The sequence below is a fragment of the Aspergillus piperis genome (genome assembly GCF_003184755.1).
Source record: "Aspergillus piperis CBS 112811 unplaced genomic scaffold BO85scaffold_16, whole genome shotgun sequence".
Lineage (NCBI taxonomy): Eukaryota > Fungi > Ascomycota > Eurotiomycetes > Eurotiales > Aspergillaceae > Aspergillus > Aspergillus piperis.
Window position 1 is genome coordinate 501,432 of NW_020291606.1, and position 21,669 is coordinate 523,100.

A 21,669-nucleotide genomic window follows, 5' to 3' on the forward strand; every position below is an offset into this window, starting at 1 on the left:
TGAGATCAATTCTGACCCAACGTAGCGTGACTAGTTTATTGTGTAGCGGGGAACTGTCGAGCATAATTACGAGAGCAGAAAAAGACAAAATGAGAATTGTCATTGTGGCTGAAGAAAAGAAAATTATTTCGAAGAGGAATTTCTTCCATTGTGGAAACTAAGTGTTGTTGTTGCTTACTGCAGAAAAAGAAAAACAAAAGAAGAAACTCCGATGCGGGGAATCGAACCCCGAGCTGCCGTGTGAAAGACGGCGATGTTAGCCGTTACACCACATCGGACTTGTTATGTAGGTCAAGCGATCAAGAGGCATTATATTCTAAGATTACTAAATGATGTAAACAACTTCGCTTGGGGGAGGGAAAACAACTGATAGATGTCGATTTCATTCTTTATCATTGAATTTATCCCTTATTCTTCGGATTATTAAACAAAGAAGTCTGCTTGTATGTATTACGTTTGGTTTGCCAATGCTGAGCAGAGGCATAACTGGTGTATTGTGATGATGCTGAGACGCGAATTTTTAAGAGACACCAGGTCTTGGTAGTGATAAGCCAGACTAGAACGCCAATATGAGATGATTGGCACTACCAACCCCATAATGACCCGCCCTCATTCTCATTATGCTCTCTCATCTTGAGTGTTACCTCCCACGTCCTGCCACACTTATCTTTCAAGTTCCATTGCGCGTTGGTAAGGCCCTGCGACTGAGCCGAGTCAATCAATTTCCTGACCAGACGTCCCTGATTCTTTTGGGAGTACAAGAAGTCAAAATCTCCCCTGCTCGACGCTCGCTCGGCGGCATGTTTGAATGTATTCTCCACTTCCTGTGCAAGGTGGGCCGACAAATTATAGATGACCCTCATTGTCTCTGACACTTGCATCGCGAACGAATTTGCTACTGCCTCGAGCCCTTCCATCCCTCCTGATATCCGCTCGAGTAGATCGGCCCTTTCGAGATTGATGGATGCTGATTTGACGGATTCTGCGATGTCGGGTTCTGCGAGAGGCACTATGACGTTGGTCTCTAAGCGGAGGACATGGTCAAGCTCAGTAGTGATGAATATGTCAAAGGCTTCGTCGTCGTAGGTACCATCGTCCGCGTGATTGGTTATGTCAACCGTGCGGAAGAAAGCATGGGCAATAGGGACCATAACATGGCTTCTATCCTGCGCAGGGAGATTGTATAGGTAATTGGTCTCAAACCCTTCATTCGCAAATACTGAGGACTCCACGGTACCGGATATAACCTTTACGGATCTGCCGACGACGTTGTTAAGCCCATGGAGGTTCAAGCAGCCGTTCATGTTCTCGATAACTCCGAGGATGGATCCAGTGCAGTCGTCATTCTCGTACACTATAACTGAATGTTGGTCGTCGTAGACATTGTCAATCTTCACTAGTATTGATTTCGCATCGATATGATTGAGTTTGTTGCACGCAGTAGCTCCCGCAAGCGGATGAAATCCAGCTTCAGCTTTTGTGCAGCGATTGCCTGTGTACTCAGTTAGACGGTATCCGAGAGTTGTAGCAAAGAGTACCGAGACAATCAGCAAACGGAGCATGTTGACGGAACGACCAGAAGAAGACAAGAGTGATGATTCATGCATGGATATGCAGGATATTCTGGGTATCATGGGAAGCTTGAACTGGCCCCTTTCTTATCCCATCCAAATAAGATAGAGGCTCCTGGAGGCCGGATCTAGGAGATCATCCATTTATACCTTCGTGTCTGGCGGTTGTGGAGTTCCGACATGCAAAGATCCCCTAAAGCTTAGTGCCATCACATGCACTTGCGGAGTGTTCCGTTCTTCCAGCAGAGGAAGTGACTTTCCTCGGTGTTCTCCAAGTCTCAGCCTTATGAGGCGGTCCTACCCGAGCAGTTCGCTTAGTTCCTACCAAGTCTTGCTCAGAATTATTGCCTTGTCCTCGCTCAAGGGAGTGTTCACACTGCAAGAATTGCTTGCCGACAAAGAACTGGTGCATGTTCCAGATAAAATCAACTGGTACTGCCGTTTAAAGTGAGTTGCAGAACACAGAATTTGCAAGGTTTAGGGATCAAGGAAGAACCGGCGCTGTCGGGACACCAAAAGCGGAAGAACCGAGACTAGCCCTCCAAGGGCAACAATGTCCAACCGATCGTTAAGTACTTCACCTTCGAACCGAGGAATTAATGGAGCATGACAATTTCAAGGAGAACTACGCCGATGCTGTGTGGCCCAATGTAACCTTTGGGAATCACCACCCTACTTGGTTTATAGTCACTAGGTTTTACATAAGGTTGTTGCCATAGGGACTTTTGGACTGCTTCTGCCCTAATATTCCTCTTCCCAAGACTGTCATTCTACGTGTAATGTCTTTATCACATTGCGCATGTCATCTGGAGTCTATGATAGGTTTATCATAGCGAGTTCGCTCCTAGTAGTTGGAATATTTGTATGAGCTTATACATTCTATATTACTGGCAATCTTAACTGGGACCTAACTCCAAAAGTATTTGATCTGGACTTTTCTATAGCTTACCGTAGCCCTATCGTATTACGTCCTCAAATGACGCCACAGGTTGAACATCAAATCCGACCCATCCAAGATCCTCCTGCCTAAAAGCACTAGCATTTTACAGCCCCCCCCCCCCCACGCGAACGGATTTATGTGAAACTGTCCGATATAGTTGTTGATCATGTCCCAACCCGCAAACACCAAAGCGCCCTTAACAGGAGTTATGCCCGCCCCATCACGAACCCAGTTTCCGAGACCTTCCCGCGCCCAGGTACTGTAAAAAGCGTCTAAAAGACCGCCAACTATCATTGCACGGGCAGTGATGAAACCCAGCATCACCATGGCCTGGGATTCAATGGGAAGGCGAAGCGACAATCGATAATGCAATACACTAAATAGGTAGGCCCGTCGTTGGGCTGGGGACAACCGACCGTGGTCTTGAAAGACAAATCGATCGATGAGTGTCTCATGAGAAGATCCGCGCACCTTCCGGATTATGAAACGAAGAAGTGCTGTTGTTATCCCATCTTGGTCTGTCTGATCCTTCGTTATGGACTTGCTGGCTTTGTTCAAGCTCGCCTCTATAGACGGGCCTGAAGTAGCAAGAAGTTTATCTAGGAGGAAAGGATCGGATACACTGAGGTAGCGGGAACTTGGGTCCGAATTTGTGGGACGTAGTGCTGTTTCTCTAGTGAATGCTGTTTTGGCGTCTGGGTGCTCTGTAAAGGAGGTATAGAATCGTGGAGTCAAAGTCTCGATTACCAGAACGGGCCTAGGATGGGATGTTGGGGCAATGGGAGAGTTGAAAGTAAGGCGATCGAAGTTTATCGACCTTGGGGATATATATTCGATGCACAATGGAAATGTACAATGAGCGGCGAGTTGAGAAAGATATTCTCGGAAGAATGGTTCCAAAGATCTGTCTCAATTGGAAGATGTTAGAACTACGTAATACAAAACAAGGGGAGTTGCAACTGACCTTTCAACATTAGTCTCTTTTCGTGGATTTGCCCCAGGGTGGACCTCAGGCCTTTGTAGATACTTCAGATTGCCACGAAAGCGAATTCGCAAGGCCTCCTTGACTATCCGGGGCCAAGACATCACTCCAACATGCGTCCATCGGGCGATGAACTGAGCAATAGTCCAGCCACTGGCCGTCAAAGGGTCGACGGGATCACCCCAAGACGCGAGACGACTTGTGACTTTCACCTGCCCATCTGGGTCGTTGGAACTCAACGTGGACTGGAGGGACGGCCCTTGGAGAATGTCCACGGTCTTTGAAAGTATATAACCCCCCACCTTTTCGAAAGGAGAACCAAAAAATACTTTATCATAGTATCCTTTGTAGTATTTTTTTTTCGAAGCGGAGGAGAGAGAGTGGAGAGATACCGACTCGCTAACCCCCTTAGCTGAGGCTACTATGGTCGAGGGAGGATGTGGAGGCTCATCAACAGGCATTCCATCCTGAGACAAGCGGAAGAATATGTTTCTCCTCTCATAAAAAGAATTATTGACCTCCATAATCATTGCAGTCAGCTCCCGAGCTGGTGAGTAGAGATACCAGTAGGTGATAACAAATTTCTGCCACCATAAGAATTGGGGGACACTGAGCATGTAAGCGTACGGAAATTCCTTAGGGTTCTCGCCCTGATCAAGTCAGTTATGAGATCAAAGAAAGTTTAGAAAGGATAAGATCGTACTATGTTAGTGAGGAAGATATGCAATTTCTCCTCGAGCGTTAGGTCACTACTCCCAGGCTCAAGATACCTGGCCGGGTCGATGGTGAACCAGCATTTCTCCAGAATGCTCTCCGACGTTGGATTATTGTCAATAGAGATGAGATTTCCGATGCGACCGCGAAACCCCACTGGGATTCCTACCATAAAGTAGTCATACCAGTAATTGTATCGTTCATTTACAGGGAATCTGCGTGCATGGGACAATTTGGCTGGAAAGAGAAGAGGCTTGCCTAAGAATTCTCGTTTCACGTGGGGATTGTGTACGATCAAGCGCTGTCTCGACAAGGCGGCCATGACCAGTCTAATGAATAGGAATAGAATGCTAGCCACCACAAGAAAAAGTAACAGTCCGAGGATCTCTTGCAATCCAGCATCTCTCTTCGAAAACAGATACGTTGCAACGAAGACCAAGTACACAAGATTCTTGAAAAGCATGATGTCACAAAAGATACCGAGGAGATAATGAACAGAGACACAGACAGTCTGAAGCGGGTTGGTATAACCACCGGAAGGACTTTAAAAACCTCCCTTCAAACAGCCATCTATTGATCAACGTTAAGCTGAATAAATTTACAAGTCTCAGCCCACGACAAGAATGCCAGAAACATCATCATGCATATAATGCCAAAGAAAGGATATTGCAGTCTTGCTCTCGAGTAGACCAGTGCCTCGCAGCTGGAATATAAACGTTATTTGGCTAGCAGGAGGGGAAACCATCACCCCTACAGGGCAACTTAACTGATTCGTCCCATACCACTTGCCACTAGGGTATGACAACTGTATCCACCTAAAAAGAGCGTACACAGGTCGGCAGCTCTGAATGGTCAGGTAATGCCTCCCATACATTATTGTATTGACTCACCAAATTCTGGTGTTATCATACTTATAACATGAACAAGGGCTAGTAGAGATGTCAAACATAGGTAGTTATCTTTGTCTCCGTGTTATAAGCCCATATTATAGGTTTGGAATACATTCCCTGACTTATGTCAATCAAAGTGCATTACGCAGAACATTGCGTATTGGTGGAACATAACTTGATGGGTACTTGATATTAGGGGTGCAAGGCATTCTCAAATGTTCGAAGCAATGAGATAATGGTGGGAAGAATGGCATATGTAGTGTGTCGAGCAACGCACACCGCGTAAAGACATGCATCATGCAGCCCGATGAATTGGGGGACATGATTGACAGCCCTATTTGTATAGACTATCAGTGTCCACGGGTTCATAAAAGGCAAGTCTATGCGAGTCGACCATATTCTGTCAGCATCTGGACTCCGCTGAAGACGACAGCTTTCCAAATAATTGCATCAGCAACACGTAACTGTGCGCGTGAGACCGAGCGGATAGTTCGTTCTGGCGGTGTCCCTTGCTCGGCACTGGGTTACACAGCATAATCCCTACCACAGCAAGAACCCAATCTGTTTTGCCAAGATGTTTTGCCCTCAATCATGACCGAGTGGAGCGGGTGAGTGTTCGTGCCGATCGAATTGGTGCCCGTAGCCGAACCCGATGCGTGGGTACGATGGAGGCTGCATCGGAGATCTGGATGTCCTGTTGCTCCCACTTCCCCGCCATGCTAATACAACTTAGGCGAAAGTTGAGGATTTCTGATTCATGATCGCGTTCTGGAAGTAAAAAAACAAGTAAGATTGGGCGTAGATTGGAGGTGCTTCAATACCATTTCCCCTCCCTCCCCCCACTGACCGTGTCCTTGTAGATTTCACCTAGATTAAAAATCATATGAATTTTATCATAACGCATAGCAGTATTGTAAACTATACCTAAGTAGGCAAACTGATTAGCTTAGGTATGGATTTTTGGGGGCCAACTGCGGTGGGATGTCGTGGCGCGCTAAACAGTGGTCTCAGCCCAATCCCACTAGTGGGTCAGCTGTAAGCAAAAATAAAGTTCCGATAGCAAATGTGATTCCAGGAAACTTCGGCTTATTCCCAAAGGAGAAAGCCTATTGCGAGCCGTTCTGAACGGTGTTCTGTGGTAGCTGAGAAAACCTTTGCTTTCCCCCTACTAGATTAGTAAATAGTACTAGGAACTGGCACTACCACTATGACACAGCCTAATCCCCACAGTCGTTATATATCTATATGATCATACCTCATGCAAGCTCCTCCTAGAAACCTTCCATGCTATTATATCATTCTCAAAGTTCTCGCTTATCACTTGACTAGGGAAATATTCTTCATGCCATGGCTTCAGGTGCCTTTTGTTCTTCTTCAAAGGTCATCATTATCGGGGCTGGGTTTTCTGGTCTGGCTATGGCATACCAACTTAAACGAGAGTTAAAGTGCGATGACTTTGTTATATATGAACGAGAGGCTGGATTTGGTGGGACTTGGCTAGCAAACAAATGTACTATCGAATATGCCCTCTATTTTTATTAGCCGAAAACGCGGTCGCTGACATGAGCTTCTCAGACCCAGGGTGTGGAGTTGATATCCCTGCTGCGTTCTACAGCGTCTCCTTTGCGCCCAACCCAGATTTCTCGACTTTTTTCCCGAAGCGTGATGAGGTTCTACAATATATCAACAATGTAGTCTCAAAGTACGACCTGTCTCGTCACATGGTGGGAAACACAGAATGGATAGGAGCATCCTGGCAGGACGTCGATAAGACCTGGTTGGTTAAGCTGAGGAGTACTACTTCTGGCCAGGAGTATACACAACGCTGCAACATATTAGTGTCAGCGGTTGGAGCTCTGACGAACCCTAATTCGCTGAACCTTCCCGGCGTTGACCGCTTCCAGGGAGACATTATTCACACTGCCAGGTGGGATCAAAGCGTGTCGCTGCGGGACAAGAATATAATCGTGCTTGGAAATGGAGGTAAGCTGCCTTTTGCATTATGAGAAGAAACCACTAGTTGACACCTTTCAGCCTCAGCAACCCAGCTAGTACCAGCTGTGGCAAAAGATGCTCGGTCGATCACTCAATTTATGAGGGTTAGTTCCCTACTTTCCTGCTCTTGTGGGGTGACTTCCTAATGTGGGATGGTCATATATAGTCAAAACAATACTTTCTCCCAGGAGGAAGTAACGCCGCCATAAGCCCTTTTTGGCAATTTATCTTCCGCTACGTACCCGGCGTACTTCTTGCTGTCAGATTCCTTATCTTTCTATACCTCGAAACGTCAACACCCCAGTTCAACCTGACCAAGACCGGGGCGAAGATGCGAAGGGAAACAGCTGAAATAAGCGAGCGTTACGTGAAAGAAAATGCGCCAGGTGAGATACGCTCTGAATATCGTCTGAGCTACTCTCACCTCAAGTTGCAGAGAAGTACTGGCCACTCCTACTGGCTGACTACCAAGTCGGATGCAAGGTACATATTCTGAGTAACTTCTACAAAGCATATAGGCTGATCAATTCCCGATACAGCGAAGGGTATTCGACCATGATGGTTACGTCTCAACATTAAACCGGGATAATGTTCGCCTTACCGACGACGAGGTTGTCGCTCTTAGCGAACGATCCGTATCCACCAAATCAGGAGCAAAATACCCAGCAGATGTAATTGTTTTAGCCAACGGATTCTCCCTGACCCAATATGATACTGAGCTGTGCGGTCGTGGTGGACGCAGTCGACAAGAATACTGGAAAGAAGCCGGTCATATGACGGCTTACGACAGTATCGGCATGTCTGAGTTTCCTAACTTCTTCTATATCCTGGGGCCCAATTCCGGTCGCGGGCATACATCTGCGGTATTCTCTATCGAGAAGTAAGTAGACATTCTGAGGCCATAGCCTATCAAACATTCCATGGAGGTGAAAACTTGCTAAGCGTGAAATAGCTACACCGACCTAATAATAAGGATCATCAGACCGATAATAGCCGGATCAGCTGTCTCCGTGGAACCCGATATGTCAAGCGAAAATGCATACAACGAGCGGTTGCAGGCCGCGCTGAAAAAGACAGTGTTTAACAACACATGCCGCAGTGTAGGAAACTCCCACACCCATACTGCAGAATCAGCCCCTTAATGTCGTTGATGATGCTGCTCTCCCAGTTTGTTCAAGAGCACTTGCTGATCATAACCTACCTGTGTAGTGGTTCATCGACCCAAAAACCGGATACAACTGGTCGATATACCCCTGGAGCTCCTTCTACATGTGGTGGACTACGCATATTGCAGGCCTAGACGGGTGGGTCTACGAGGTAAGTTTGTCGATCTTATCATGGTAAAGTATATGGGTATCTAACACAATGCATGCATAGTATGCCCAGACGAGAAAGACGTCCCAGAGCTCGGGCTTTGGTCTGTATCTGCACACTGTACTACCCACTTTTGCTGTTTGCCTGTTTTTGGGAGGATATGCCTATCTTAGAGATTCATGTGGTTTGTTCGTGAGATGATATGATATTCGGTTCATATAGACTTTCGGAATGTACTATTGGGCTTTGTTTTTATATACAAGGTTAGACTTTCTCACAGGCGATTTATGTTTGATTTTTAGACGGGAATTATCCAGCACCCATGAGTGTTTGTTAAATAAAGGCTAGTTCGTGAAAACGATACTGGAAGCGCAGTACCGCGATGTATAAGCCATGTGTTGCTGCCTTGGACGGCTTATGCAAGGTTCGGGTCAGGTGGCCATGTAGCTGTACATGATTGGCGCCGTGTCCTACTACTTTTGTCGGTTTGCGTCTTACCTAGCAGAACCCCAAAAACAAAATAGGGAAGGAAGCCTTTTGATGTACCCTCCTTAGGACAACTCAGCAATGATTAAATTTCTGCATGTGTGTGAAGAACGCATGGTAAATACTGATTAGCCAGGCTGGAAGAACTGAGAAGCAGCATAAAGGGTCGTCTAATACAACACAGAGGCTACTCTTCAACAAGATATTACCTCCGAACGAATAGTTTTACGGACTATCTGCCGTTTTCCATCCGCTGTGGAGCCCCGGGATCCCATTGCCTGTACTCAATCAGACATCACTGCCAATATCATGCTTAAACACATCCCCATGCAGATGATACGCCTCTTCCTTCTTTCAAGGAAACGGACTTTCAGTCGAAAACAAAGTCCCAATCGACTCAAGCAATTGACTACAACTCTTTGCGATAGAACACGTATACCGCAGGGATCCATAGGAGATTCAGTCCCGCAAGCGAAAGGATTTCCGTGGGGAGGAGGGGAGGACTATTGCGCCCCAGGTAGATGCGTGGCTTAATTAATTATTAATTATGCAGATGGTTGACTTAGACTTATTTCTGACATGGTTCACCTTATATTGACGAGTGTGATCAGGTTTGGCGAGTCGGGGGAGTATCTTCCTTCTGGGAGGAAAACAGTCAATCGTGCATATCGGAAGGTATTTGAGAACAGAGAACAAGTGGTCGGATGACATGTACATGCTTGGTATTGAGACTATGTGGATGTTGTTGATAATCAACTGTGAACTTTTTGATCCCAAAGACTCTGCACAGTGATGTTACGAGCCCATGCCCCATTGGTCGTGTCTTCGAGAACGTTGAATTCAATCTCTTTCTTCTCCCCTGGTACCAAAACGAACGCGTTCTCCTCAAAGTATCCTACCACACCCTCCGGGTAGTCGAGCCACGTGTATAGTGAGACACCGGATGTAGCTTCCACCGTGACAGTTGTCTTGTTCGAATTGTATCCCAGCTTCAGTCCAGGGTCAACAATCTTCAAATCCTTCGGCCAGGAAAGCGTAGCGTGATTCTCATGAGTGAAGTTGGTGGCCTGGTCTGAGTTCGGAAGACGTCCATGAGCCGAGAGCGAGAGCAGAAGAACGGCATCCTTGGTATCCGGCAAGCCCAAAGAAGACACATTTGTGCCATAGACACGAGTGGTATTCAGTCCTCCTACGGTAAATGGAACCGATCTAGGCGTGCCTGCATTACCCTCAATAGGGCGACCTGACAGGTCCAACCAGGTCAAGTCCACAGTACCTGCTGCAGGGCTCCACAGGTCGGAAGTAACATAGACATCCAGTGATCCTGTAGTATAGTTCCAGAAAGGCGAGACAATAACAGGCTGATAGATATCTCTCATAACGTGGTGTAGAACCTTCCATCTGCCCCCGTACTCAATGCCTGCCCATGACGGCGCTTGCCAGATGTCTTCGAGCTGCCAATACAGGGAGCCAAGCTGGCGCTCAGGCAAGCCACTTCCCCGACGGTAGAACTGGATCTGACTCTTGTACATATCTGCCTGGAAGAGCTGGGTGGCGTGGCACCAGGCGCTGAAGTTGGAGATGTGGTCGGATTTACTCGGGATCGGGTAGTAGCTTACCACGCCCATGGTCATTTCGCCCATGCCAGTGGCCGAATTCGCGTAGTTGTCTGTCATGAGGCCGCCCGCGGGGTCGTGGTGGTTGCGGAGCATTACTACACTGCTGTTGAAGTAAAGATCCTCAGTGTCAATAGCTTGCTGCCATGTCTGGAGGCTGGGCATGCTGTGGAAGCCGAATTCGTTCGCAAAACGGCCTACCGGATAGGAACCATAGTCAAAAGCCACACTAGTGTCGTAGTCATAGTGGTCGGTGTCGCCGTAGTATGAGCCGGAGGTAGTGTTGTCGTAACGTTCAGCCATAGGGACAGGAGCAGAAAGATCAATGTAGAGGTACCCTTCAGTTGTGCTGCTGGGGGAGTACGAGATGGAGCGAGTGTTCTCATAGACCAGAGGTAAGAAGAGACTGATATACATCTTTTCGTACTCTCCCACATAGTAGGAATATGAAGATGGGGCTGCGTCTTTCACACGTGGGAGCATCAAAGATTCGATTTCATTTCCGCCAGCCCATAGAGCTAGGGAGGGATGGTGATTCACTCGTCGAACATTGTATACTATCTCAGCAGCAACGTTCTCGAGAAAGGCGTCGTTGGAGGGATATAAGGCGTCACTAAACTCGAATTCACTCCACAAGAGGATGCCCTTTTCATCGGCCAGGTCATAGATGTAGTCATGAAGATATGCGCCGGAGGACCACACACGGAGCATATTCTGGTTTCCTATCACGACGGCATCAAATAGTCGTGACATCTTCTCCTCTGTGACACGAGTCCAGAAACTGTCTGGTGGGATGAGGTTCGATCCCTTTGCATAAAACTCGTGACCGTTAACTTCGAAGTGCCAGTTTGCTCCAGGAGCAATCCCTTGTGCGCGCTGTGTCTCGGTAATATTGCGCTGGTTGAGAAAAATGGTGCGGAAGCCCGTCCGTTTGGTTACATTGGCCAGAGTCTGGTTTCCGCTACTATTGACAGTAATGGACACGTTGTAGAGGTTCTGATCGCCGAGACCTTGCGGCCACCACAACTTTGGAGTGAGCCCATCGAGAACGGTAACACCGGTTATGGAGTTGCCAGCCACAGTGACATTGTTCAAAGTACGTGAAGTAAGGATTGTGCCAGAGCGAGCGTCGCGCACTTCAATCGACATAGTCGGTCTTGCAGGAAGTGAGCCCAGAATGTCGATGCTAGCGTTGACAACCCAAGGTTGGCTTTGGTCTGGCGGGAGGTAGTTAATTTGGCCCTTTCTGTATATATCTAAGTCTGTGTTCAGTACATAGGCGCTTTGCTTCTTGTCTAGCTGGACGATATATGCGGGTTTCCATGGGCCTGCGGGCGCAAATGCTGGGCCCCAATCCCATCCAAAGTCGGACTGCTCTTTGCGCATAAACCACCGGTTTGGATATTCATAAGTGAGCTGGACATCATCAGGCCATTCTACAAGCAATTAGCATGGCCTGGCCTTGCTAGTCTCCCACTTTGAACTTACTTTGCGAATTAGGATCTTGGGCGATAGCATCGACAATGTTCGGCGCGCTCCCAAAGTTGATGCTCAGAGCAGGATCTCCTTTGCAGGACCCTAAAACTGTGGAAACATCAAACGCATACTGGCGAAATTGATTGTCCGTGGACGCAATCTGCTGTCCACAAAACGAGATAGTTGCAAAAGTGTCGAGTCCGTCAAATACCAGCCAAGTTGAGTCGTAATCATTCAGGCTATTGAGTTTTAGTACTGACGCAGTTATTGCACAGAACCAATGGCTACTCACAGGCCTTTGATAGGTTGACTGGTATAAGTCCAGTTGGCGGCGGCGATCCAGCGAAGGTTGAAATCGTTTAATCCATGGTATCTGTAATAATATTGAGTGTATCATTCGGGTACACGGCAGATCAAAATACTTACGGATCATCTATTGGGTAGTCAGCAATTGTATAATAGAGGGATTTGACTTCCAACAGTACTTACCAATTACTCCGGCCCTTAGTAGATTCAAGTGAACCTGCGATGGGAATTCAGCAGGAACTGTTCGGTTCAAGGCTCGACTACTGAGACTCCATTGCACACGGCTCAAATCATGAACATGCTGACCCAGCGCTACAGGTAGGGTTGGCGCTATTAGGGCCGCTGCTAATCCGATGCCTTGGCGCATGGCGTGTAGCTGGAAGAATGCGACTTGCTCTGGAAAAGCAAGGCCTAAATTCCTACTCAGCAAGGGATCATTGAAGCATATAAATGCGACAGCAGGAGCTGAACGCGAGTTCTGTCCAACGTGCGCAATCTTTGCAGTGACACACCGAAGCAAATACTTAGTCGGTGGAGCAGGAGTGTGGGACGCATAGACGGGGATAAGTCCGTGATGAAAGAGGAAAGAAGACGATCTTATGGCACCACGGCAACCGGGATCAGGCAACAGGAGCAGAGCAAATTATGTCTCACGCTATGCGGGGAAAGAGGGAATTAATCGGCTAATTTCAAGGCAAGATTAATTAAGCTAAAGGCCCGAGGATGGCGAGTGGTCGACGGCAGTACTGATCTGCAGCAAAGGAGGGGTAGACAAATACTGGCTAGACTGGAGTGGTATAGATTGGTTACATCTTGGCTCAAGCTAGGGTTCTGGCTCAGGAACAAATGCGATGCCGCGGACAGGCGTGGAAAGGAACGACGAGAAAAGCAGTTTTCTAGCGAGTGCTGCATCAGTGACACTCCCTTTTATTCTGTATATCTATCATTTTTATTCTTCAAAACCTCAGTGTGATGGGTCTTTCGCGTCTTCGATTAACCAGATCTTAGATTGTCGGCTCAAGGGGCCGATGGCACAACCCGCAGGGTTTGTCCGGGTCGGACTATCTCCGCATCGGCCTTTGCTCAGGTCTCCACTCGGGCAACCCTGAATGCCTCCCAACAGCGGGCTGGCGTGTTTAGCGTAATAGTCAAGGCCGGGCCAACGTTCTTCTTGATTAAGACAACGAGGACGCGGAATAAGCGCTAAGCCTCTTGCTGCTGCAATATAAATTAATAAATCCTATCTCTCGTCTCCCTGGGGCAACTTAGTGTAGCTCTGCTGGGCGACTAATCATTTAGTTTCGGCGTGATTTGGCTTTCCGGTATGCTGTGATTACACTTACAGGGATGAGGCCATACCATGAAGGAATCGGCCAGATGCGAATGATGGGCGAGCCCTACCTTTGCAAGTGAAAATTGAAGATGTCTCTCCAACCTCCTGCACTGTCCGCTATTTTTCTGCAGTCTTCAGGACCAACCCTTCTCGATCAAATATCCCAACAATTCCATTCCACCTTCGCAACCTCCACCTCCTCCTTCTTCTTCTTAAAGTCCTGGGGCCTTGTGGGAAGCTAGCTCATGACGATCATCCCTTAATGTTGTAAATTGCTGTCATACTCAAAAATTCCATGCAGGCAGTCATGGCCCTCGATACCCCCGACGTTTTTCACCTTGGTACCCAGCAGTTCCTGCACCACAAATTAAGCGAAGATGATTAATAAAACAGTGGCAACAGATAACTATATGACGGATGTCCCGCGATGTTCAGTTCCTTGTCAACCCTGATGAATGATGAAGGATGACAGTTTCAGGAACCATATGGTAACCAATCCTATGATCCAAACCAGGGCCCTAGCAACAGCTGCAAAGCGAACATTGACATAGTTTGTCGAGAGTCCGAAAGCATGGTGCAACAATTCATATTGAACGCCGGACAACCCGCATAATGTACCTCTCAAGACAGACGATTGAGCTTAGGATTGATACTACAGTAATCTTTCACGATTGCTCAATGCCACTCAGTGAAAGTGAGTACCTAGCATTGCAAATATTCTCAAACTGCTCTGGGTTACCTGTTTCCCCATGGTAGAGCTGATTCCGCTACGTTGGTTATTTTGGCAACATTCGAATTAATCCCTATGACAATCTATGCTGTCATCAACACCACCAAGATTCTTCCTTACTCACCGAAACCGCTGAAATGGAGGGACCGAGACTCAAAATCATGATAAATGCGGTTGAACAGATAATTGATCGTCCTTCACAAATGAGGATTTGAGCACACCCGCAGCAGCCAAGACGGCTGTGTTGGGAGCATTGTATGGAGAGAACAAGCCTGTTTCAGGAAAGTTGGTTGAAAAAACACCCAGAAAAAACAGAGCCGGTTGTTCGGTTTCAGTGACTACCTGCAAAGAAATGTTGTAAATAGGATTCTAATATCTTCAACATTTACATCGAGAGAGACTTTCGCAATAGCTCAAAGAACGCAAAGTTGTTCTAATGGGAGACGGGGCAAATCATATGCTTGGGGCATCAGCTAGTGTCCAGAGAGCTGATTTAAGAACACATCTTACATCTTAGTGAAAGGCACCCCGGCGAAACGCCAATGCGTAATCCCAGAGAAAGAAATATGTCGCAAGTAGTAGGACGAGTTGGAATTAGCGAGGAGCTTGTTTAATATTGGTACTACTTGTGGAGATCAATATCGTCTAAATAAATTATGTTAGGGCATGTCCTCGAGATTTCGGGAGCAATTTCATACTGGTGCTTTTTGCTCCCGTTCATCACTCTCGACCTAGATTTGAGCCTATTCCGTACCAGTAGACAGTTATGCACCATAGAAAAGTAAAATAGCGCTCCCCCGATTGTATGAAATATTATCATTATCTTGATCCGATCGGTTTGGCTAGCGACGATACTAGCCATAGAAGTGCGGCACCGATTGACGCATGAGTACCGTCCTGGGCATCGAGTAATGCATAATACGTAATTAGCAGGAAGATATGCATTAAGAATCACGAAAGGCACCATCGTAAGAAAGGCCAATAACACATCAAGGTAGATGGGCCGTGAACATGAGATAAGCCAAACAGATGTCACAACTGACAAGCCAGTTGCCTGCGAGATCGCATATTATGCCACTTATTACTTGCCACCTGTAAGTTCCTGCAAATTTAGTCTATGTGGCCTATCGAATGAGTTTAACGGGGTGTAACAATGGCGCACATTGTCTTCAGCGTCTCTCTCTGCGGCCTGTAGGCATACGTGTTCCTGTTATCGGTCGGGGTCAGGGGTAAAGTCTACCTGATGAACTTCGCGAACCAGCACGTATAAAGCATGAAAGAGCAGCACTGGAATAATTTCGGGAAATTAGGCTGGGTTTAGAAATAAATGCTTCGCGTGAGGTTCGAACATCCGTGTGGCGCACCCTCAAACCACAGCTCAAAAGGGTCGGGTCTTGATGTGCCAGGCCGGTACCTCTGCGCTCGGCCTCGAGATTTTATCGACATGTTACGCTGTGTTCCTGCCATACACACTGCTAGCTTGTTGCACAACCTTTCTCACAGAAGTAATCTCTTCTCATAGGCTTATTTGGCATGGATTTCGGAGAAAGTACTGCATACCGTCAGACTCAGATTATTGGCCCTATACCCTATACATTCCAAAACCATGAGCCTGAAGACAAGGTAGCTTACCTCGTAGTCTATAATCTGTACCCCAGCGCATGATGTATAAGAATTCGAATCCACGACGATCTGAAGTAATGCTGCAGTGAAAGAGCATGACAGTATGGATTGACTAGCGATCGGGGAATCATGTAACTTACTCGATACATCGGAAAAGAGTCCTTCGGTTTCTGTGTCGGGGCACTTGCATATGACAGCTGTACGCCAGTTGTCCACCCTCACGTGGCCCCTGCCGCTAATCCAGCCCAACGAAGCCGAAGATATCAGCTTATTCTTAAATTCACTTTTTCCACAATACCCTCGAATCCATCTGACTATCGGCCGGAACATCGTATCCTCACGAGCTTAGCTGTATAGTCAGATTCGAATTGTCTCTCATCATTCGTTGATTGCAGTTAATTCATATTGATTTCCATATGCCCGTTGGAACGCCTTCTGTCAGCTAGTCAACAGATCGGGTACCATTATGCGCCTGATCAATGTTGATACATTCAATTTGGACGAAATCTATGGATCAGTGCCCCGCTATGCTATACTCTCACATACATGGGGAGCCGATCACGAGGAACTGTCACTTCGCGACATCACCGAGAAAAGTATCAAAAGACAGAGTTTACCATTCAAAGTCGCGAAATGCTGCGAACAGGCAAAAAAAGACGGCATTCAGTATGCATGGGTTGACACCTGCTGCATTGACAAGACCAACTCAGTCGAACTCGGCGAGGCAATTAACTCCATGTTCCGATGGTATCATGAAGCTGCCGTTTGCTATGCCTACCTAGCCGACGTCACCATTGAGGATAATAACCGTTTCCCATTGACTCAGTTCAGTTCATGCCGCTGGTTCCAACGAGGCTGGACTCTACAGGAGCTTCTGGCTCCTGATAATCTTCGCTTTTTCGATTCAGGGTGGCGCTACCTCGGAACAAAGGCAATGAGATCGGGCATTATTGACCGCGTATTCAGAATACCGCGTCGGTTCTTGCAAGGAACCCCGTTAAGTGAGGCAAGCATCGCTCAACGTATGTCCTGGGCCTCCAACAGAGTCACAAAACGGGATGAAGACATTGCCTATTGCCTTCTTGGAATCTTCGATGTGACTATGCCGATGATCTATGGTGAAGGGACTGATCGAGCGTTCACTCGTCTCCAGCAAGAGATCATGAAAAGCTCAAGGGATGAGTCAATTCTGGCGTGGGGTCTTTCCAGCCTGGAGCATCATCTGTATAATTCAAATGTTGATAGGACCTTGTCAGCTGGTGTACTTGCCGCGTCCCCCGCTGACTTCCGAGGTTGTGAGAATATTGTTCCGCGTATGAACGGGACCAGGTCTCCATGCACGTTCCAGATTGAAGGGGGCTTGGTTCGAGTCAATCTATCTCTACACCAAGACAGAAATGGGCTTTTCGGCTTGCTCAACTGTGGGCTGTCAAGTCCGAACACTTTGGTAGCAATCCCGCTTTTGAAAAGCCAGTCGAGTGAATACTACCTTAGGCCACAAGATCATCCTGCAGTGATTTACGACTCAATTGCGACTAAGACATCAGCTCAGCCGGTCTATATTCTGATTGAACGGCATATGAAAACACCGCCGACAGCTAGATATAACAATGATTTCTTTGTCGAGGACCCTATCGAAGCAGGGTTAGAACTTATTGAAGTTGAACCTCCAGATCGCTGGTTGCAAGATCGGTCTATTATTACCACATCGAGTGACCCTGCTGATCATGCTGTCCAAAAGCTCTGGACCCGGTTCCGCTCCGGAGGTGAAGACTCCAACGACTTCCTGGTGTTGCTCGAGTATGATACGCAGCCCCCTCAAGCGAAGGCTCGATGTCACGTGATGATATCTTCCAGAGCCACGTCCCTCCAAGATCTGGCCCAGAGATCCGGCTCTATAAGAAAAGAAGCATTCGGTAAACAAAGTGCCAGTGATGGCAAGCTCAATATCCAGGCAAGCGTGGAACGAGACGACATGCAAAAGATATTTGTGGTGATATTAGCCGTCACGGCGAGTCCGCCCAGTGTCACCATTGATGCCACATTCGAGTTGGAAGTACTGACATTCAAGCTTGAAGTGGAGGGCATCATGAAAGCGGAAGAAGATTTGCGCCACGAATCAGACAACCTCAATCAGCATGAATGGGATATAAACTCCTCCTTAAAATATGCCAAGGCAGGCTTGAATGACGTAGAAGGGGAAATGGAAAGGTTCAATGCGCTGAAATCCCGGCTACTCAACACGATCAGCAAAGCGACACAGGATACAGCAAATGCCAATACCCGGGCGGAGGAACTTAGGCAACGGAGAGCCATGTTGTCGGAACGCAGACGGTCACTTGGAATGAAATTGGATGATAGGCATCAAATAGTGCTGGAGACTGGATATGGTTTACCCCTGTATCAGACTGGAGGCAGGGCGGCGGAAGCTGAGGCCGAATTTGATGGATTGGTGAAAACTAATATTGATTTGGTCAAACACATCGATGATATGTTAAGGTGTGATGCATTTCTTCGACGATTTTTCTCCGATAAAAAGAAAAAGGGTTTCCTGATATACTTATGGAAGAAGGCCGAGCATATGTATTCCGGCCACGGGTTGAAGGCCCACTACGAAAAGCCTATGGCCTTGACAGTCAAGACGTCCATATACCAACAAGTGTTCTACTGCGGTAAGTTTTGCCAAATTCGATCGCTTATCTAGCTTGCTCAACTTTGGAGGTCATTTATAGATGATAGCTCAGGGATGAGACGCGAAGATCGTTGGGATGTCCAGAAAGAACTCGTCAAGAAGTTGGCCGGTGTCACCACTCAACTGCTCCCTGCGGGCGAAGGCGTTGGGCTAAGTTTTGTTAATAGTGAGGTTCATATATTCCCTAACCTCGCAGTTGACCAGGTGAAGAAGATCTTGGATTCCGCGCCATTGAGCCCCAGTGGCAACACTGCAATTGGCACAAACCTAAGATCTAGAATTCTGGAGCCGCTAGTCTACAGAAAAGTCAGTTCGCAGAGACTCGATAGGCCGCTGCTCATAATTATAACTATTGGTGGTTATCCGGAGTCTAGAGCTGAATCTGAATTTGTGAACGCTATCATCGAATGCGGCAGGAAGCTAGAACTCGCTGGATACCCCCGCCGCAGTACGTAACGTTCTGCAAACCCTCTCTTTCCCACCTAGCTAATTGATCAATTTGCAGCTGTGATGTTTATGATCTATCAAGTCGGAACAAGCAAAAAGGCTTCGAAATTTGTACGACGCCTTAAGGATGATCCGGATCTCTTTCCTATGATATCCGTATTCTCGGAGTGGGAAGGTAGGTCAAGAGCTCATCCCCGCAGGCCAAATAATATGCCATCTAATGTTCTGAAGGTGGCGTCACAATGAAACATCTCAAAGGCAGTCATCTCCAAAGACCTATTTTTGAAGTGAGTCTGGTCTTTCATTGAATATCTCTGGCTCCTCTGCCCGCTTGTCGTCTACTTACAAATTATAATTTCTTTCAGAGAATGATGTACCCATCTGATTTCCTCCAACTCTCTGGGGTCAAGTCACCTCAGGCGGCTACAAATATTTGAGACTGGTGTTGTTTATCTTTTCCGTCACCTGCTGTCCATCATAGAAGCTACGATCAACGTAGGTGGTTGAATTATATGTGTCAACGTAGTTGACTACTTGATGCTATCATATATTCTTCGTTATGTTTGTAAGATATAGCAGATTTCACTAATTGAGCTGAGTCATGGTTACCAAGAGACTTAACAAGGGCAACAACATTACGGGAGAAACTTCAGATCCTCCTAGAAGACTAAGCTTACCTGAGTTGATAATGTCAGGCGGTAAGTCCTCATACGCATCTGTGGCAGTGAGATGGAAGACTGGCCGATAGAGAAGATGATTGGCAGACGCCAAGCATGTGAACGTCCTGGCTGCATGACTGGCCGCCTCATCCCTGAGCCCTTGGCATCATTCATCTCTGCCATTATCAACAACAACCAGAAATGTTTTGGCTTCAGTCACGTACTTCTCTAGTATCCAGTATACGTGCAAACCTTTTCATATCCTCACGTATTCCACCTTTGCGCTATAGAGCCCTACCTAGTTCGTCTCATCCTGTCGAATGCAGACCAGCATCCACGATCGCGTCTACAAACCAAACCATACAACGCGTATTTCCTACATCAGGATTCGAGGCCATTGATCCAACAGAAGAGGTTGGGGAAGAGACTCTCCCAACTTACGATGCCCAAAAGTACTACCCCGTTCGTCTCGGGGAAATTCTGAACGGCCGATATCAAGTGGTTGCCAAATTGGGCTATGGTGTCACATCTACAGTCTGGCTCGGTCGCGATCTAAGGTACAATTCTTTCCAGTCTAGTCGATAGTTCTTACTTCGGGACCCTTTGCTGAAAGTATGGACTCAGTGATTCCAAGCATGTTGCCTTGAAGATTTATGTTTCTGGTACTATGAAGAGTAGCAACGAACTAGCCGTATACGAACGCATAAACGCAGTTGGAACAGACCACGCCGGAAAGAATCTCATTCGTCACCTATGGGATCACTTCTTCCTAGAAGGTCCCCATGGCCGTCACAAGTGTCTCGTGCATCAACCGCTCGGGCTTAGTGTAGACCAATTCTTGTACTTCTTTCCGGGGAGGGTGATGAACCTCGACGCTTTGAAGCCTTGTCTACGGCAGGTATTGGGTATAGTTGATTTTCTGCACACTGAAGCTAGGGTCATACACACCGGTAAAGTGCTACATATTCAATTATACATTCCTTCCATTACTGACCATTATGCAGATCTACAACTGAAGAATCTCCTACTTCCCGGAGATCCTAAGAACTTCTCGGGTCTCGAAGACGCAGAGATTGAGGCCCCTTCGGCTAGGAAAATACTTGGCCATGAGCGCACGATCTACACCAGCCAAATTGTTGTCCCTGGGAATGGATTGCCATTGCTCAGTGACTTTGGAGAAGCTCGGTTCAGCGATGAAGGGCATGACGAGGATATCATGCCAAATCTTTACAGGGCTCCCGAGGTGGTGCTAAAGATGAACTGGGATAGCAAGGTGGATGTGTGGAGCATTGCCCTGATGGTGGGAGATTATGCTTATTGAGTTCACCCTTCATTCAGCGTATACTTACTTTCATGCAGGCCTGGGATATAGTCTGCTCTACCACGCTATTCGATGGCAGAAACAGTGACGGTGTTTTCGATGATCGAGTTCATCTTGCCGAGATGATTGCAATCATGGGGCCACCTCCCAACGACTTCATCAAACGAAGCAAAGTAGGCTCGGTTTTCTGGGATAAGGATGGTATGTTGATACTAAGTGGACCTGCTATATGGCTTGAAGCTCAACTAATATATAAATTACTAGGCAAATGGAAGGACCTTGCGCCGGTGCCGAACATGACACTCGAGGACCGGGCGGCTGATATCCAAGGACCTGACAAGGAAGCATTCTTGAAACTTATGCGAAGAGCGTTAACATGGGACCCTAAGGACAGACCAGCTGCCGGAGAACTGATTTTTGATGAGTGGCTTATGAAGGGATTGCAGCTTCCGGCTCATCTGTCGAAGCACACCTAGTTGTGATGCGATTTTTTTCTGTTAGATTCATTGTAAAGTGTCGAATTTGGCGGATTATACCTCTTGTAGCTCACAAGAGGAACTCTTCCTATTTGTAT

General features: G+C 47.2%; 5 protein-coding genes and 1 non-coding gene across 6 annotated transcripts; 2 read left to right on the forward strand and 4 right to left on the reverse strand.

The window, feature by feature from the left end:
- Positions 1 to 206: 206 nt before the first annotated feature.
- Positions 207 to 278, reverse strand: BO85DRAFT_t199. The gene has a single exon. It is a non-coding gene; the product is annotated as a tRNA-Glu (tRNA).
- A 306-nt stretch (positions 279 to 584) lies between these two features.
- Positions 585 to 1,562, reverse strand: BO85DRAFT_440662 (uncharacterized protein; the record flags this gene model as incomplete). Its single annotated transcript, XM_025658778.1, has 1 exon — positions 585 to 1,562. One exon carries the CDS (start codon positions 1,560 to 1,562, stop codon positions 585 to 587), a length of 978 nt encoding a protein of 325 aa, XP_025513227.1.
- Positions 1,563 to 2,535: 973 nt separating this feature from the next.
- Positions 2,536 to 4,670, reverse strand: BO85DRAFT_377062 (uncharacterized protein; the record flags this gene model as incomplete). The annotated part of the gene is made up of 3 exons (XM_025656248.1): positions 2,536 to 3,415; positions 3,476 to 4,143; positions 4,197 to 4,670. The coding sequence occupies 3 exons, from the start codon at positions 4,668 to 4,670 to the stop codon at positions 2,536 to 2,538; spliced, it is 2,022 nt and encodes a 673-aa protein (XP_025513228.1).
- Positions 4,671 to 6,444: 1,774 nt separating this feature from the next.
- Positions 6,445 to 8,607, forward strand: BO85DRAFT_377067 (flavin-containing monooxygenase; the record flags this gene model as incomplete). The annotated part of the gene is made up of 9 exons (XM_025656249.1): positions 6,445 to 6,607; positions 6,673 to 7,080; positions 7,132 to 7,196; positions 7,259 to 7,478; positions 7,529 to 7,575; positions 7,632 to 7,972; positions 8,045 to 8,192; positions 8,302 to 8,409; positions 8,470 to 8,607. 9 exons carry the CDS (start codon positions 6,445 to 6,447, stop codon positions 8,605 to 8,607), a joined length of 1,638 nt encoding a protein of 545 aa, XP_025513229.1.
- A 1,037-nt stretch (positions 8,608 to 9,644) lies between these two features.
- On the reverse strand, positions 9,645 to 12,657 carry BO85DRAFT_440665 (beta-mannosidase mndA; the record flags this gene model as incomplete). Its single annotated transcript, XM_025658779.1, has 5 exons — positions 9,645 to 11,944; positions 11,997 to 12,223; positions 12,277 to 12,357; positions 12,411 to 12,417; positions 12,474 to 12,657. 5 exons carry the CDS (start codon positions 12,655 to 12,657, stop codon positions 9,645 to 9,647), a joined length of 2,799 nt encoding a protein of 932 aa, XP_025513230.1.
- A 3,785-nt stretch (positions 12,658 to 16,442) lies between these two features.
- BO85DRAFT_522166 (CMGC protein kinase) lies at positions 16,443 to 21,661 on the forward strand (the record flags this gene model as incomplete). The annotated part of the gene is made up of 8 exons (XM_025665239.1): positions 16,443 to 18,648; positions 18,709 to 19,116; positions 19,174 to 19,290; positions 20,160 to 20,331; positions 20,399 to 20,724; positions 20,779 to 21,074; positions 21,134 to 21,296; positions 21,360 to 21,661. The coding sequence occupies 8 exons, from the start codon at positions 16,443 to 16,445 to the stop codon at positions 21,569 to 21,571; spliced, it is 3,900 nt and encodes a 1,299-aa protein (XP_025513231.1). The 3' UTR covers positions 21,572 to 21,661.
- Positions 21,662 to 21,669: the final 8 nt, after the last annotated feature.